This window comes from Antrostomus carolinensis, unplaced genomic scaffold (genome assembly GCF_000700745.2).
Source record: "Antrostomus carolinensis isolate BGI_N321 unplaced genomic scaffold, ASM70074v2 scaffold21610, whole genome shotgun sequence".
Classification (NCBI taxonomy): Eukaryota; Metazoa; Chordata; class Aves; order Caprimulgiformes; family Caprimulgidae; genus Antrostomus; species Antrostomus carolinensis.
In genome coordinates this window covers 8,379-27,699 of record NW_010290844.1, presented here as the reverse complement: position 1 = coordinate 27,699, position 19,321 = coordinate 8,379, and the positions used below count along the sequence as shown (strand labels likewise).

General features: G+C 39.9%; 1 protein-coding gene across 1 annotated transcript; it reads left to right on the top strand.

Annotated features, from left to right (window-relative positions):
* Positions 1-1,552: 1,552 nt before the first annotated feature.
* On the top strand, positions 1,553-18,570 carry LOC104530167 (exostosin-2; the record flags this gene model as incomplete). The annotated part of the gene is made up of 5 exons (XM_010174676.1): positions 1,553-1,719; positions 9,687-9,830; positions 10,340-10,468; positions 11,692-11,774; positions 18,119-18,570. Coding segments are annotated over 5 exons (662 nt in total), but the record flags the coding sequence as incomplete, so codon positions are not given.
* Positions 18,571-19,321: the final 751 nt, after the last annotated feature.

Genomic DNA, 19,321 nt, shown 5'->3' with positions numbered 1-19,321 from the left:
CCCTGAGCTTTCTCTTCTCCAGGCTAAACAGTCCCAGCTCTCTCTGCCTTTCCTCATAGGAGAGATGCTCCAGTCCCCTCATAGTCTTCATGGCTCTTTGCTGGACTCTCTCCAGTATGTCCAGTGTGTCCTCATGCTGAGGAGCCCAGAACTAGACACTGTACTCCAGGTGTGACCTCCCCAGTGCTGAGCAGAGAGGAAGGATCACCTCCCTCCCGGTGTATCCTGCTAGGAGTTTTCATTTGATATGGAAAACAGCTTACAGATTCTCTGAGCACTCACTTTGTAGGGTTTTTTAAGTATTTTTGCTTATTTTTCTTACCATCATCCCTTCCATTTCACCAGCGTAAGAAACTCAAGTGTTCCTCTATTTACTATTCACAAGGTACTTGGACTCTTCTTACAATGCTCTTTTTTTCCTTCAAATTTTCATTAAAATATATGTTTTATTGTGAAAGCTGGAAGAAAACAACAAATCACATTTGTGTTAGTTTAACTGTTTGTTTAGCTCTTAATTAAACTACTTTTTGATGAATTTATGCTTTCAGGATGCATCATAGTATAATAATGACTACTGTTTAGCTTTGTGGTAGAAAATGTGTATGGTTAAATATGTACATTTAGAATTAATGTTTAATATTGTCTTTAGTTGTGTTTTTAGCTGGGTGCTCCATACTTAATCCTGCACTTACACCTTTGTAGGAATAGAATAGGATTTTGAAAATTTTTGAATATATGCAAAAGCCTGCAGAAATTCTTGATGTGACGTTTTAAACACATAGCAGGAAATGCAAATCTGATCTCGTTGTGGAGTGAATTGGATCCAGTTTTGTATCCACAGGGTGTTTTTGTTGCTAGTTAAAGCATCATTTATGTTGTGAATTGCCATGATTGGGCACTCCATCGCTCTCTTCTACTTGTAAGGATGCTGTAGGGCACAAGCAGAATCCTTTTGCATTTATCTTGCTTGATTTATCACTGTCACTTAGGACTTTGAAGATGAAAGAAATTGCCCATACATGGAATCTACTCCTTAATTGTCAATAGTGATTAACATTCTACATGTATCTAGATTTTTAATTGATATCATGAAATTTTTCTCAGCACTTGATAGAACTAACATTCTTTTTCAAATTCTTTATGATCCTAGACTTTGAGCCAGTGATTGGATGCTGCTGCTTCAAAAAATCTTTTAAATAATTGCAGTTGAAGAAATTATCTTTTCTTGCTGTGTGTTTTAAACCAATTAATAGTATCAGTGACTCTTGTTGCATGATTATTGCAGGCTGCTGTTTGGGACGAACCTTCACCCATATAGGTGTCTGGGAAGCTCTCTGTAGAGAGCAAAGGAGGGAAAAGTAGCTGAATTTATGCCTCTTGCCTTCCTACATTTGCTTAGCTGAAAATCAGGTGTAAATTAGTCATTAAGAAGCTTTTGTTTAAGATGTGAAGAAAAAAAAAAAATAGCAAAGAGAAGCTAAGAAAGATGTACAGCCTTTTTTAGAAGTAAAGTATGATATTGAATTTGGTTTCTTTTGATTTTTCTCTCTAGATTCTCTCTGGCCAAAGATTCGTGTTCCCCTGAAAGTTGTTAGGACTGCAGAAAACAAACTGAGTAACCGCTTCTTCCCCTATGATGAGATTGAAACAGAAGCAGTGTTGGCTATTGATGATGATATCATTATGCTAACCTCAGATGAACTCCAGTTTGGATACGAGGTAAGAGAATTGGTTTTTTCCTGTCTCTTAGGCTCTCCACTTCAACATTGCATAAAGTGGAGCAATCACTGCACAGTCGGCTCTTTCAGATTGTTGTATCTCTCTTTACTGTAACAGTTCAATGCTGGCTGAAATATTTTTACAGATAGTCATTACTTTATGGAAAAAAAAAAACCTGCCAGCTAACAGAAAATTTTCAGTAATTGGCCCAGTAATGCCGAGAGACTCCAGAAAGTGTTGTGTAATTGGTGTAATGGAAGCAGTCTGGAGGCTGTGAATTGTGTTTTTTCTTAACAGTTTCAAACAGTTTTCAGACAAATCAGAAACGCTATCCAAGTTAATGTGTCTTGATGGACAAGACAAGTTTTAGAGATTAAGTGCTGGGAACAGAGGAGGCCTCTTGAGGACATGCCCAAGTAAGGTGGAGTGCCATGGAAAGAGGAACTGAAGAATGTCAAAGAGGGGACGCGTGTATCATATGCTCGAAATGGCAAAACTTCAACAGCTGCTGCTGTAATGAGGATATCAACAAAAAGCAAGTTTGTCCAAATCCGTTACCCAAGGCAGCACAGAGAGGTGAAAGTTTTTAAAGGTGTTTTGAGTTGTCTGTAAAAAGTGCCCTTGCTTAAAGTAATGCTGTTACCTTCCTTCCAGAACTTTGGTTTGAACGAGTTAATTTTTGTCTTCCATTTGTATTTAAGACAAACATGCTATGTTTATAAAGAAATCAGAAACAATAGAAAATGTAATATCATATTTTAAGGAAGGTTTGAATCATTTAGTCACACCTGTATCATAGAATCACAGAATGGTTTGGATTGGAAGGGACCTTAAAGATCATCCAGTTCCAACCCCCCTGCCATCAGCAGGGACACCTTCCACTAGACCAGGTTGCTCAAAGCCTCATCCAACCTGGCCTTGAACACTTCCAGGGAGGAGCAGCCACAGCTTCTCTGGCCAACCTGTTCCAGTGTCTCACCACCCTCACAGTGAAGAACTTCTTCCTAATATCTAATCTAAACCTCCCCGCTTTCAGTTTAAACCCATTTTCCCTTGTTTTGTCATTAACTGCCCTTATGAAAAGTCCCTCCCCAGCTTTCTTGTAGCCCCTTCAGGTACTGGGAGGCCGCTATAAGGTCTCCCCGGAGCCTTCTCTTCTCCAAGCTGAACAGCCCCAACTCTCTCAGCCTGTCTTCATAGGAGAAGTGCTTCAGCCCTCGGATCATCCTGGTGGCTCATCCCTGTACCTGCAATCAAGAGCAAAACAACACTGGGCTTTGTACTTGAGAGCTAGAACACAAAACTATTACCTAAATTGAGTAAAATAATGAAAACTACTTTTCTAAAGGTTAGAAAGCAAGCTACATGTGATAGTTGTCTCATTTTTAACAATCTCAAGTGTAGTTGTTAACTCAAGAAGATATTTTGTAAGAGATGTTGGAAGTATTTCTTCAATATGAATATTTATATGGTAAAATATGGCTCTTTCTCCCTCTCACTGTTAGCAAGTAACGAGCTTTTGGACTCAAGAAATGACTTGTGGTGATGTAGGTATGCTGATGTAATAACAAAGATGTTAAGTAGTGGAGACAGAGGTTTAACCTATCATGTGTGTCTCCAGGAAGGAAATACTTCCCTTGCCAGGTTAAGAGGAACAAGTTATTTACATGAGGTGTGGAAGATGGAATGAAGAGAAGACAACCAAAGGAAGGGGTTTGTTGGCCATGTGGACCTGTGGACCTTCTCTCTACTCCCTTGTCTACACTGAATGTTTTAAGCACTGCACTGCAACAGCAGAGCAACCAAGTGTTGGCAGTTCAGCAGAGCCGACTTACTTCTGTCTGTCTTGGTTTTCTAACTACTGGTTTTGAGGGTGAACTGATGGGATGAAAGATAGCAAATCCATAACATGCCTGCTGTGTAAATCCTGGCTCCCTTTGCAGTTTGCTTTTCATTTTCATCGAGCTGTCTCAAAGTAAATAAAAATAAGTTTCATTAAAAAACCCCAAAACTTTAGTGACTGTGTAAGTAGTTCCAAATGAATCTCTGCTGCTGGCAAAGCAGCCTTGGAGGGCTTCAAACCAGAGATTCAGACTGCAGCCGAGTTTCAGCTCTGTCAGCCAGAAGTCATACGAAGTAGAACTGTGGGGCTCGTGTGTCTGAAGTGTTAATTTAAATATTCTCAGTGGAGAATATCTGTTAGTTCACATATATTGAGTTTAGTCACTTAGGCAGGAAAGGATTATCCTCATAAAAAAAAAAAATAATAATTGAGGCAAAAAAATGTTGAAATGAATTCCCCTATAGTCAGTGTGATGAGGTGGTGGTTGGGACTCACAGCTCTTCATCCCCAGGTCTAGCTGTTGGACAGTGCCGGCCAATTTATGGACCATATGCATTGATTGCAGGGACTATCTGAGTAACAGTCCTTATAGTCAGTGTGTGAATGTAACTGCTTGGATATGAGATTTAGTCTGGCAGACCAAAAACTATTGCTTTTGCAGGTTTTTTTTGCATCTTATTATAAATCCTATTCCTTTTTGATTCTGGGAATTCAGCTTATGACACAGCCACACTGATGGAAATCCTATTCCTTTTTGATTCTGGGAATTCAGGTTATGACACACTGATGGAAAATTAAAATGCCTTATTGAGCAGATAGTTGAGACAAACCCATGGGTAGTTTGAATCCTTATTTTTTGAGATTGCTGCTTTTTTTTTTTTTTTTCCCTGTGAAATAAATGAATAGAAAAGTCTTTGAATACAGAAGCACACTGGATTATTTTATAAATACACAATTTTCCTCATATAGAGGGTGGGGGTGATGTAGTTCCTACTCTCTGGCACAGAAATCAGGGGCTGAAGATTGATCTTTCCTGTCCCTGAGTGTCTGTGACTTGCTTGACAGGTCTGAGCTGGCTCCCAGATGTTTAAATTGTCCTCAGTCTGTGATAATTTATTTATCTGTTTATGTGTCTTACCAGAAAAGTATTTCTCAAGCTCTTGACTCATTTGCAGGGGAATCCAGGGGGAACAGTAGCAGCATATAATATTGCTAGAAAGTTTTCTTTTAAAACTATGCCAGCTTCTGCTTTGGTCATAAGAAGGGCTGGAAACGTGACATTCAGTAATTTTCTTTTCTCCTCCTGACATCCCTGAGACTTTACATTTAAACATGTGGCAAAACCCTCTTTGTCACAGACTTGTCTGAATGTATAGAGCAAGGCTAAAAAAAAACCCAGAAAACTTTGATCTCTGTACACTTTCAGCCATAAAAAATTATGGTAACACTCAAAGTGTCAGGCATTTTTTTTACTTGTTAAAAGTGAACTATTATGGTACAGTGATTTATGATCTTACGTAAATCTGTTGGAGCAAGCAGAAAAATAGTCCCTGTGTGCTGCTGTATTAAGGTAGCAGAAGAATACTTGTGACATTCTGACTTTGAAAGAAGTATTTCTGTTAAGTTACATGATGAAGTCACAGGTGTGACTTGAGGCACTGGAAAACAAAACAAAACAAAAACCTGTTAGGGCTAGACAGCTTTTTCCCCACTTACTGATCTTTCTTGTTCACAGAGGGAGGATCAGAGAGACCTGAGAAAATGAGCAAGTATTTAGCTTATCCTAATCTTAAAAAAATCAAAGCAGAATCATTGGTTGCTCCTGAAGTGTTTGGTGTGGGACTGACAATAGAGTTCCCACCTCTGCGTCTCAGCTGGCCTTGGGACAGGTGCCTTGACATTTCTGTCACCCTGAAAAGTGGGGATAACAGTTTCCAAGTATGAAATTCATGGAGATTTTTTTATTAGGTACTTATGCAGTGCTTTGTCCTTACAAAGTTGTTTTTTGGGGTTTTTTTCAGCAATAATAAAAATAATCTAAATTGGGATTATTGCTCTGATTGCATATTTTGTGTTCATAGAAAATACTTGTTCGGTGCATTGTGAAGTTTGTGGGTTTTTCTGTTGGAAGCTTTTTGCCTACTGCAAGTAGATGATCTTATTCTGTCTCAGAGCTGGTTTTCAGTGCTTCATGTCTCTGGCATTCTTTGAAAAAAAATATCAACTCCGATGAATTGCATATTTCACTAGGCAAAAATCATCATAAAGTTTGAATGCCTTCTTCAGAAGAATCCTTTCATACCCATTTTGACTGTTAAAAATTTATTTTTCAGCATTCCTTTTTAGAAGGAATAATAGACCTCTGCTTACCAAAAGACTTCTGCATGGGTAACTGCTGGGCACATTCAAAGTTCTTCAAATTGAAGTTATTTTACAAATTGTGTATGTGTGAAGCATCACTTATCTTTTAATGGGCTTTGTGTTTACATTTTGCTTTGTTTTTTAATAAAAACCAGATCTCTCTTGGGGGAGAATTAAGAGTAGATGGGGCTCTGGGAGGAGAGAAGGAATACTAATTGATTTGGGCTTTCTTTCATTTGTAGAGGATAGTCAGTGTTTCATTCTTACAACATTACCATGGTAGCTTTGGAAATACTGATTATTTTTCTGTTTATTAAATTTTTAAAAAAATTCTAGTTGTAATTAGCCAGTTCCTGAAGTTGCATGTGACTTAATATAGTCAAATACATTTAATGCATAAATATTGGTGTATAATCTGGAAAAGAAAGTGCTTCTCTGTCCCCTGGCTACATGGAGAATGAGCTGTGGCACAGCGAAACAGCATGGAAGAGTTGAGGCTAGGAGGAGAGAGAACTGTGGAGAGGTGAGACTGGAGGGTGTTTTCAATAGACTACTTAATTAATGTCACTTGAGAAACTTGACTTGGAAACTAAATCACTATCGTTTTCTCTTGTTGTCTTTTACAAGATTTCTTAGTAAAACTACCAAGTCAGGACTTAACTATTTGACTTTTCATCTGGGAGATGCTTCGTCCAAAAATATTGATTTTCAGGGTTGTTTAGCAGAGTCATTGGAATAGTGTTGTCCACACAGAAGCATACATCCTCTTCACTTGGCAATATGTTTTTCCTTGGATGTGTCCCTTACCGGTATTAAATTAGACTATCCTTCTTTAGTCTGAGAAAACTAATAAGATCACTGGCTAAAATGGAATGTATTCCTAACAGACTAATAAATTATAGGCAACTATCAAAGAAGGAAATGGTCGGTAGTACAAAACAGAGGGTAGAATAAGAATCATTACCACTATTTTTATTCTGAAAGCTTCCTTATTAAGCCCTAGCTGTATATATTAATTTTGGCACCAAACATATATTTGGGCAATGAGCTGGATGCAGCTATTTGGATCCTTTCCAGGAATTACCATTGAATTAGCTAGTGATGAACATAGAGGAAAAGCCAAGCTTTTCCACTGACTTTGGTAGCATTACTTTTAAAAGGAATCTTTGTTGAAAGCAGCCAAGTTATTTTTTGGATGCATCAAACTGACAATGTTCAGGGGCCAAAGTTGGGGTAGGCTTGAGCTTTACAGTGATACAAAGAAATCTGTATAATGTGTATTATAGCTGGCTTTTATTTTATGTAGTTTGGACTCTTGAAGATGACACCAAGGGCAAAAACCAGGAGGGGTATGAATCTGCAGTTCTGTGTTGTGAAGGCACTGAAGTTCTTTGGGAAGCAGTAGCTGAGTTTAATCTTTCTTTCAGGTGCCTTTAATATGGACACCATTCCCTCTAGAAGAATACTTAACCCAGTATGGTGCAGGTCTGTAGTGTTCTGTCAAATCCTTTGTCGACCCTTAGTAGCTTATGTGGTGGTGCCTTCCAACAACTGGGAGATGGGCATTTTAATAGTCAGGTTTAAATAAAAATAAATTAAAATTAAATCATTAATTTTTTTGAGTCCTTGAGAGCAATGAATAAAACTTTGGAAGAGGGAGTGGACATACCTTTGGGTTTTTTTTTTCTTTATTAATGCTTTTTACATCATGTCAAAATAGGTATCTCAAGACCTGACTGTCTTACCTGCCAAAAATGTGTACTTTTTAAATTACCTGATGGCACCAACTTGTAGCAGCATCCTATGAATTCTCTTCTTTGAGTTCCAAATCAAAATCTCTTCTTTCAAGAGCCCTTTGTTAGAGCGTTGTCCTATCTAAATACTGTCCTGGTACTTGTGCCCTAGAACTGTCTAGAAAGATTGATTTCTGGATAAAGTACAAGTCGGGGAGTCAGAAGATCTGGTTCCCATTCTTGTTTCCTGTATGATTTTTGGCAGGTTTCCTCATCTGTACGTTTGAAATAATAACTGCTCTCATCATGGGATTCTGAAGCTATATTAACTGACAGCAATAAAATGTGTTGAGATGTATAGATGAAAAGGTAATGCAGAATCACAGAGATGTAGATACAGGAGCAGGAACTTAAAAGCTGATTGTTTTATCATATTTACTTTGACAAAATACTTGCATTGAGTCCTTATAGTCCAGGCCTCCCAACTGAAACATACCAGCACATAAAAAGTCCCCCCAAAGTGAACTGCTGATGAGGTGAGGTCTGCAGGATGGTGGGATTCCAGACAACACTTTCTCTACTACAAATTCAACTGCAGGCTTCCCTTGCCTTTTGTACAGAGAAAAGAGGTTTGATAGTGAAGTGACCGTTGGGGATTTATGAAATATTTTGTTGTTGTTGTTGTTGTTGGTCTTGTGTACACAGTGAAATTTGGGTATATGTTTGTTTCTTTATACACTGCCAAACTGAAACAGAAACTCTTGTGACCTAAGGCCCTGGGGAGATCTTATAGCAGCCATCCAGTACCTGGAGGTGGCCTACAAGCAAGCTGGGGAAAGACTTATAATAAGGGCAGTGAATGACAAAACAAGGGGAAATGGGTTTAAGCTGAAAGAGGGGAGGTTTAGATTAGATATTAGGAAGAAGTTCTTCACTGTGAGGGTGGTCAGACACTGGAACAGGTTGCCCAAGGAAGTTGTAGATACCCCCTCCCTGGAAGTGTTGAAGGCCAGGCTGGATGAGGCTTTGAGCAACCTGGTCTAGTGGAAGGTGTCCCTGCTGATGGCAGGGGGGTTGGAACTGGATGATCTTTAAGGTCTTTTCCAATCCAAACCATTCTATGATTCTATGATTCTAACACTGTGTGTCGGAGAGCCAAGACTCTTCTTCTTCCAACACACCTAGCAGTGATTTGGATTAAAGGACAAATTTTGAGTAATTTGTCTGCAAACAGTGCAGATAAATACTAACTTAATTATTGATCAGCAAAAAAACAAACCATGTATTCAGCAAGCAAATAGTGTTCAAAACCTTCTAAATAATTATAACCCTTTCTCCCTAATGCAGAAATTATCCATTACTTAATGTGGCCAGCCGTGTGGAGAACTGGGGTTGCGTTAACGATGCCCTTCTCCTTGTTCTTGTCTACTGTGTTTCATCCTGTAGTCAGCTACAAAATAATGTATGGAGTGAAAAGGATGGTATCTTGATTGTATCCAGCTGTCTGGAACAAGTCAAGGGCAAAGAGGCCTTCCACGTAGCAGTAGATCCATCCAAGCACCCACTAAAGAATACCAGAAATATTAAAATATAAGTCTGTTTTAAGCCTGTTCCTGTCAAAGGAAGCAGGTTGGTTAGATCCAAAGCCAGCTGTGAAAGTATTTAGGTTGTAGCCCTACCTACTGAGGTTAACATCAAAAGTTGCATTTTAATGGTGCTTGGGTTTAGTTAGCCTTACAATCTTTTGGAAAGTCAGCTGTATTTCTCTACAACAAGGAAATTAGTGGCCTTGTGCTCTGGGGGCACAGATTCCCTGAGTTGTAGGGTCCTTCCAAAGCAAGTTTGGTCTTTTTTCATACTTTTTCCAGGCAGCTTCCTATTCCAAAAGTTGGGACTTGGAAGAATTAGCGTGGTCTTTGCACCACTGTAGCCTTCCCCTCCTAAAGCAGACGTGTTGCATCCACACCGTGGCGTTTGCTTGCTGTGCAGGACTGGTTAGCAGCGTGTCACGTCTTTTTTTCTCTCTTCAGGTTTGGCGTGAGTTCCCTGACAGGTTGGTTGGATATCCAGGCCGTCTGCATCTTTGGGACCATGAGATGAACAAGTGGAAATATGAATCAGAATGGACCAATGAAGTCTCCATGGTGCTCACTGGGGCAGCGTTTTATCACAAGGTAATAGACAACTTGTAGTGTGTGAACTGACAACGTGAACCTTTTTTAAAGAGCTCTATGTGTTTCTATCATTGTTTTGTGGTGCCATGATTATGTTTTCTACACCAATCAGAGAACCAATTGCAAAGTTTCCTTTAAGCCTCTTTCAGTTGCTGTGAAAACAGCTGATTTGTCTCTGCCTGTAAAGCCGTTACCTTCATGAACTTACAAAAGAACTCTTGCCAGCATGCATGACCTGTAACTGCATAGCAAATTTTTCAGTGGTTGTAGCTTTGTAACTAGCAGTTTAAGAAAAAACAATGGTAAAGAAATTGGTGTACTGGTCAGGAAAGGAATAATTATACAATTAAGCAACCAAAAATTATTTTCTATCTGCTGAAGTAGTCCTTTGGCTGTATCACAGTTTGCCCATAATCCATCGTTAACTGCCTGCTGTTCAGTGATTGAAATAATTAGTCTCACAGTTACTACATCGGTATTCAAAACTAGCTTCTCCCTCTGTCCTGCAGTATTTCAACTATCTTTACACCTACAAAATGCCTGGAGACATCAAGAATTGGGTGGATGCTCATATGAATTGTGAAGATATCGCCATGAATTTTCTAGTGGCAAATGTCACTGGCAAATCAGTCATTAAGGTGAGACTTTTCTGCAGTGAGCTTTACAGAGTTTAAAAACATGATGTACTCATAAATTTATTTAGTAGGCTTCAATTTATTACTTAATCTTCCTTTTTCTCTCATTTACCCCTGGTATGATGTCTTGTTCTCCTTCCATGGTAGAAAAGCCCTTTTACTTAGAACTTTTATGCTAACTGGGAGCAGAGAATTGTGTTTTACCAGTTGTTTCTAGTGGTTATTTTAGTCATCTAGATGAAGTATGAAAAAGGTAATTTAAATGATAGCTATATATATATGTCTGTGTGTATATACACGCCCACATACATCTATTTTAACTATTTGAGATCACTAGAGGAGAGAAATTGCCAACTGTCCGCAGCTCGCTCTGTCATGGCTTGGCAACAGCTGATTTATAGGAATGTTAATTGCAAGAATGTTAATTGCAAGATCAGCTTTAAATGAACTTTTTTATCCCTGAATTAATTTCCTGACACGTTTCGACACGTTTTCAGATCTGGACATTCACTCTGTACATTCATTTCCAAGTGTGTCAGCCTGGAATGAGATTTAGAGGCCACCAGGCGTTCCTTCAATTAACAGGCTCCGTTTTCCCGTCTGTCCATCATAATTTACCGGGACTGGTGGTTGCATTTCCTAGAAAAGTCTTTAGAAGATAAAGTGTGTGTTTTTGCTATGAAAAAAAGTTTTTGAGCTGTATGAGGGCACGGCAGAATAATTTGGCACCTCTGTGCGATTCGGAGAGTCTCGTGGAGTTTGCCAGTCAGCTATTAACTGGAGCGAGCAAAAGAGCGTCTGTTGGATTAACGTTACGGTGAAGTATGGGAAGCTATATTTCATCGCTGTTATGGCTGCAAGAACAAATGGTGTTTATACAGGGACCTTGGCAGTGAGAAAACAGTCATTAAACAGGAATTAAGGAGCTTGTCATCGCCACTTCTTTTCAGTTACAGAAGGAAAAAAACCCCTCCAAGCCGTTTTTATTGGGCCCCTGTGAATTTTGCAGTCAGCCGGGCCAGATGGAGCTGAATGGGGAGGAATGGAGTGGCTTTTTGGGTTTTTTTTTTTTCCCCTTTTTTTTTTCCCCCCCCCCCCCCCCCAACTTTTTGAGACAGCTCAGCTTACACTGCAGGCATGTTCAGAGGTATTGCACTGCTCTCTGTGCAAGGAGATTAATGTCCCTTCTGTTGATATTTGATGATATCTGCCGTGCCTTTCCGCAGGTGACCCCACGAAAGAAGTTCAAATGTCCAGAATGCACGGCAATTGATGGGTTATCACTGGACCAGACACACATGGTGGAAAGGTGAGTGACCACCCTTTTATTCCTCTGATTGCCTCGTTCTGATCCCTAGGATCTTACCCTGTGTCTCGTTAAATTAGGATCAAAAATGCTCACTGATTGTAGTTCTGTAAATTACCAGTTTTGAAGGAATGTCGCGTGGATTTGATCATTCCTTGAGTCATTCCTACAATGGATGATGTGACACTGAAAAGTGGACCCCTACAAGAAAGGACTTTAGAAGGGCACAATTTTAAGCAGCTTTGCTGTAAAGCATGTAGGACGCATATATGAAATTCAGGTTGTTGGCAGTGCTTTCAGTAATACCACATTTCTGGTTTGCTGTGGAACATCAACTGTAATGAGTATGAGACTTGTATTTTTTTTTTAAACCAGACAGTTGCTAGCTTACCAAAGAGTAGCAAGGATATAAATCATTAATAATGTTATTTGAATTGATGTTTGTATGTTGTCTTGCCTCCAAAGATTGTGAAGCACATTCCTTCCACTAATGAAGGGCTGCACAACTGCACGTCACATTTTTTAACCATAGCAGCATTATTATATTGTTGTGAGAATTTAATTTTGAAATGAAGTATGACTTTGGAAAAGCAGTGAATGCTTAGAGTAAAATACTGAAATTTGGTAAGTTTAAGAGTTGCATTCCCTGCTTTACAGTAAAGTAGCTTCCCAACCTTGACCAAGACACGAAACCTCCTTCTGCCTTGGCTTCTGAACGTGTGAAACAGGGGAAAGTTGCTTAACTTTTACAAAGCTGTTCAGCACCCATGTTTGAAAGGGCTATCTGACAATAAATGCACATGGTAGTTGTTAGGGGGAATTAACCTGAGATCTAGAACTGGCAAAGGCATTTCACCTTAGACTTCTTGGGCTATTGCATCTCTCCTGAAAACTTTGGGAAAAATAATTTGCAGCCGTAGAATTGATGGGGTACCTAAGCAGGGGTAGCCATAGTACTGGAAGAGACCACCAGAAGAGGTAACAAAATAAAACCTTGCCTTTAAAATAGGTTATTTCAGATTTGGACTGAGAGACGTGACATAGTTACCAGTTACCATGGTTATCATCCTAACAGTGAGCTTTTCTCTGTCCTTCTCTTGCAGTACTCAGCAAATTTAAAGTGTCGTATCCATTTATTAGCCTTTAGCAATGTAAATGATATTTATGTATTGTAATATATGCAGTGGACTAATGCAAAGCTGGTTAGTAGGTTGGGAGCTTCTTTACAAGAAGAGTGTGTACGTGTGTGTGTATCTGATGTGTAAACACACATTACACAACACACAAACACACGTATAGTTTGGCTGATTGATTATTAACCACGCATTATGCCTGGCATTGAAGAACGTAACCACCAAGGTTAGTGACAAAGTATTTAGACTGGATTTATAATAAGGCTGGATTAAAAAAAGGAGTATGCAAGTCAGCAGTAAAATGTACCCCATGAAGATGGTAATAATTACTCTGCAGAAAACTTATTAAGGAAGAGGCTGGAAGCTTTGTGGATCTTAAATGTTAGCTAAAGAGTTTGTCCCATGTCTAGTGATTCTGCACTGGCTTGCAGGACGGACTACCTGAAGCCAGTTGAGCTTTCCTGTGATCATATTAGTAGCATTACAACAGCACATAGGAATTTTGGTCATGAACTAGGTTCTCATTAAGGTAAACACTATAAAAACAGAAGATGAAAAAGTGCTTTTTTGTTCCAAGTGCATTATGATGCAGGGTAAAGGTCGTGTTTCCATGTCTCTAGCAATTCCTGTATCCTCAGAGTAAAGTAGCATTGACAGTTTATTGAGAACATGTTTAAACTGTTGCTTTGCTTCGCTGTAGTTTCCAGAATTGGAGATAATTGGGTGGTGGGAAATGTTAAATCAACTGCAAATAACTTTTATTTGCCCAGCCAAAGGAGTATATGCTGGGTTAGAGTCTGGGTGCAGGAGAAAATCTGGGAAGATACACAGTTTGGGTGTATATCCCACCAGATTAGGCTTAGTTTTCAAGAACATTAATATCATACTGAAACTGCATGCAACACCTAGTACCTGTGTTGTTATTATCATCTTCAATATAAGTTCCTTGAAAATCTGAAAGAGATTCTTTTTTTTGAATCTTCTAAGCTAGCCATTCATTTTGAGTGGATAATAAATGATAGCAAGTCCTGGAGCAAATTTTCCTAATTTAGCAGTGAATAAGGCTCTTATGGCTCATACATATATATATATACATATATATATATGTATATATACACACACACTGGCTATTTTCAAAGTCAAGAGAGAAGCTGAATGGAAAAAGTTCTTTCCTCAAGGAATTCTTGCAGTATTATAAAATAACTTTGTACAGATAACTTTACAGTGTTGGGTACCAACAAGAACAATACCTGGGGTATCAGGCAAAGAGCCATCATCAGCTTCACATGCAGCTTCCCAAAGTGCCTGACTCCTTGGTTTTTTTTAGCATTCAGAAATAGTGAGCAGGTAGTTTGAGTTAATTACTTGACTGGATATCCAGGGATTAACAAACCCTGATCCCTGTGAAACAATCAACAAACAGTTGATCAGGGTTGTCATGGGTATGCACTGCATTGGGTGTTAGGTTTCTGGGTCAGAAATAGCAGAGAGATGCCCAGAAAACATCTAGTGATTGTTTTGGGAGTGTAAAAGATTTGTGAAGTCAGTTGTGGAGATCCGTCCAGGAGAAACAAGTTAACTAATCAGTTCTGTTGCACCTTTTGACACTCTCAGTAGAGCCAAAGGAAAGATGAGACAGTTGAACTCTGTCTCTTAAGAGATTTTTTGGAAGGATATTTACAGTGAATCACGGGAAAGCCAACACTGCTATTTTTCCTGCCATGCAAGTTCTCTGAGATAAATAAAAGCCTTCAGTCCCCAGGGTTATTGAGCTCCATCATTAAAATACGTTAACTAAAGAAAGCTTTGAACCAAGAATCCCCTTCTTTCCTTAAGTTAACCTTTACATCAGGTCACGGAAGAAGCTGTAGGAAGATCTCACAATCCCTCTATTTACAGGTGCTGTTTTAGTAGCAACAATTTTTCTGCCTTTAGCATCTTTGCATCTGGCTCTGAAAAATTGAGAACTCTGTAAAATGCAGGCTAGAGGGCAACTGCCTCTACGGGAAATACAACAAAGGGCTGAGCTGCTTCTGCAGCAACATGAACAGCCGTGTCTTATTTAGGACATGTAAGTATTTGTTAGAGTCAAAATAGGAAGGCATTCCCTTAAAGAGGCAAACTGGCCAGGTAAAAGTTGGCCAAAGGCTCCAGGTGCAGAATAACCCTGCCAAAAAAGTATTTGGGTTAAAAGGGAGAGGAAACTGATAAAGTGAGACCTTAAAAGACACAGAAGTTCACCCAGTCTGCCTGGGGCAACAGGGCTCTCCGTTTGGGAGTTCACGTAATCTTAATTCCTTGTTGAGCACAACTGCTTGTTGTTGGCAGAGAAAGGGAATGAAGGAATAATTATTGGAAGCAAACATGCCTGTGTTAGTATGAATCTGCAAAACTATCGCCACAGCCAAGACAAACACCTTCCCTCCATATTCAGATGACGTTACATTCTCTTGGCTACCTAGCTTTGAGTGTTTGATGTTCTAGATAATCCTTTCTGGTTTATATTGCCCCAAAGTGATTTGGAGTTCAAGTGATTTACTTCAGTGCAGGAGATGAAATTTCTGGAAGGAGGTGACTTTCCTTCAAACATATTTTGTGGCTTGTGTATGACATTTCTTTCATCTAAAAAAGCCTGTTTCTGATCTTTGAATTTTATATTTCCTGAAGACTAACTTTTCTGATGCAGCCAAAGTGATCAGAACATTCTGGTTCTTCCATTTTTCATTTTTTCATTAACAATGAAGTGGTTTCTTGGTGGTTAAAGATACTGTACTGCTATGCTTGAGTGGTCTTGCCACCAGAATAAGTTTGGTAGAAGGTTTTCATCTTGTTATTTTCTCATAAGACCTTATCTTTGCTTTGGGAGTGTAACCTCTGGAGGGAAGAGGTCAATTTTGTCTCCACTACGCATTTAATTTTGTCTTTTGCTCTGAGGGTGCCGCTTAGTTCCGGTGGTGACAATGGGTGATCTGATGTGGCCACCTGCCTACCGGGCAGCAGGCTGAGATAACTAATTCATTTCACACCGGCCACCAAGCAGCTGTTACATTACAATGTCTTTCAGTCATTACTGGCAGAGTAATGGATTTGAACCAGTAGACTAGAAGTATTCTTGTATTCCAGAAACCAGTGAGGGCCAGCAGCTGTGCAAACTTCTCACACGCACATCTCCCAGTGCATCTACCTCCTCGCCTCGGAAGTTTGTGCTTTTCCTGCCACGCACAACTTGGAAGTAACAGATAATTTGGACATCTGACATTATCTGAAAATCAGATTTCTTTAGTGTACCTCATGTTGGGCATCAGAAGGATGGACACAGAAACTGGAGAAAACGCTCCATTTCCTGTTCTCTGTAACTTTTCTGTGCCCAGGGCTGAAAGCTCACCCTCCTGATGGGTCACCTGGTTATTGCAGTGGTTGAACAGCTACTTGGGTCTCTTTGCTTCAGTCTGGACTGATGACTCCTTTGCTGTTTCAGATCTGTGGTGCTACCCAGGAGCACATTGTGCTCGTGCCAGGTCTAGAGGTTGCTTCCCACTGCACGTGGTTTGCTCTTACACTCTGAATTCCTTTTCATTGGTTTGCTAGTCCAAAGATTTTGAATCTGGAGGTAGGAAGAAGTATGAGGGGATGAGAAGGTAGGAGAAAATATGCATTTACCTGTATCACAGAATCACACAGAATCACAGAATGTCAGGGATTGGAAGGGACCTCAAAAGATCATCTAGTCCAATCCTCCTGCTGGAGCAGGAACACCTACAGTGTAAATATTTTATTCAAGTGTCACCTGTATGAAGTAGTTTTCTGACACTTTTCTCAGGCCAGAAAATGGCCTGAAAAATGACCATTATAGCTTGAAAGAGCTGTGTGGAGATGCAGCACTTTAACAACCCGAGCTTTCCGTTTTCCACTCATTTACTCGAGTTAAAGAGGGAGCCATGGGATGGCTCAGAGGTTGAGGAATTAATTTTGAAAACCAGTCTTGCTGTCCCATCTACTTCAAAAGAGTGTTTGGGGCAGTGTTGAGCAGTCCCCATCACAAAACTGTCACACTCAGTTGATGTGATTGACCGGGTCTGTTGAGGAAAATTATCCTGGAGCCATAGTGACCCTTGAACGCTTCGAGGGGTCGGGAGAGGCTGGGGTGGTTGGAGAGCAAGAGACCTGCTCTGGGACCGCCTGCAGCACGTCAGCCTCTGGAGCTGACTCCAAGTACTCATTTCTTTTTTGTTTTCCCTTTTGAATGGTGGAAGAAACGTGACCTGTTTTCTCATAGCTGTCTCATGTTATGTATCAGGGACTGTTGCATGATTCTTGGTATATGAAGTTCTTAAAAGCTGCTTTCTAAAGTACTGGCTGAGGTGAGATGTGCCAAGTGTTCCCTACCTTGGTTCCACAGGTGTTGTGAAAGAGTGAAAGGAGCGATGGAAGGTTAAACATCTTTTTGCTGAAGCACGTGGCTGTTCCCTTCCACAGCATTACTGACACTTGAGATTATTAAAACTAAAAGAGTCATCAATGGTCTGATCTTTTTTTGTGCTAATGTGATGCCTTACTGCTCAATATCTCTTTATTTAGACAAGGAAAATAAATTAGTTGGTTTCATTTTATAGGGGTTTTTTTTTTTCAGCTTCACTTTTAAGTTACAGTACAATCAGCGCTGTCTATACACTGAGGCATGTTTATTTTTGTGGGAGAAGACAGAGCTTCTGAAGAAGCCTGGAAAAACCCTGACTTTTTTTTTTCTTCTTTTTCTTTTTTTTTTTTAAAACTCCATTTTCACAAAGGCTTGGTTTTTTTTTTGCAAAACCTTCGTTATGAGCCAAATTGACCCAACAGTGGCCCTTTAAGAGACATGTTGGCAGTTAATCTGTTCTGGTTTACAGCATGTACATTGCTTTAAGAATGACTGGAATTCTAGGGGGAGGGAGAAGGGAAGCTTTGACCTCCATGTGCACATGTGCTGCTGCCAGCATCCCCTTGCTCGTCTCTCTGATTAAATGGATAAATCAAAGAACACCAGCTTCTTTTCAGCTCTCTCTGCAGTGAGACTCTCTTTATTTACTAGTAGCCAGCATGGCTGAAGTACTTCCAAGCACAAGAGGGAAGGTTTCTACTGGTTATGTTGGTGTGGGAGCTGGTAGCCAGCCTGGTTGTTGGGGTTTTTTTTAATTCCATGGGGTTTTTTAATTACACTGCTTTCCCTTTCACCAGATCTGAATGCATCAATAAGTTTGCCTCTGTCTTTGGGACCATGCCTCTGAAAGTGGTGGAGCACCGTGCTGACCCTGTCCTGTACAAAGATGATTTTCCTGAGAAACTGAAGAGCTTTCCCAATATCGGCAGCTTGTAAAGGCAGCTGTGAGACACACCTGAGTGACCAAAAGGACAGTCAAAAAGGTGCTGTGAGGAATAAAAGCCCCTGAAGAAAAAAAACCCAAATCACTAGAGCGGGTTACATCTGAGGGAGATGGGAATGTATGTTGTATTCCAGCATGTTGTCTTCCCTTTACATTGCACACAGAGGTAATGAAAAGCTGAACAACTGCTTCTCTGTTGCTCACAGAGGATTCAATCTATTCATGTGTCCTCCCAGAAATGTCCAACATGCACTTTTCTCCAAAGGAGACCATGCAGCTGGAAGAATAAAACAGAATCTCACTCTCTGTGGTCTGACTGCCATGACTGACCTCTCCTATCGAGTGTGCCGCAGTTCTCTGGTTTGTAAGCATCCATCCATTCAATCTCTGCAATGTGTAGCTGCTCTCTGTTGGGAGGAGCTTATTGCCTGTCTGGTTGGTGGGCCTCTGTCTTTTGAGCTTAATTGTTGGCCTAACTGACTCTGTAACAATTTTTTTCAATTTTTTTTCTGCCTAGTGAGACAAATGTTTATGGTTTTTTTTACATCATCAGCAACAAAAATCTGTGTGGTGTCACATGGTTTAAAGGGCAAAGCATTTTGTGTTACTTGAAATTATTTTGATGTGAATTGAGACACAAAAGAGCTGGGAGGATGGTCTCCTTCAGAGCAGAGACCTGCAGGACAGAACTCCAATTGCTGCACTTCTTCACAGAATCACAGAATATTAGGGATTGGAAGGGGCCTCAAAAGATCATCTAGTTTCTTCCTGCAGAAATCTCAGGTTTTCTGCTGCGTCCATGCAAGAGACTGTGACTCTGTGTCAAAATTAGTTGTATTGTACAAAAAAAAGATTTACCTTTCAGTCCTGCTTTATTTTTGCTTTTCATTGATTGAAACAGAGCAGACAGGTTACAGTTTACAAATCAGTTTTATGTTGCAGCCATACATTGGAACAACAACTATGAAGGAAGGTTTTCACATCTGAATCCTCTTCAGCAAGCAGGGTGTTGCAGTACTGATTTGTTAAAACACTTCAGTTTACAGAAATTCCCAGT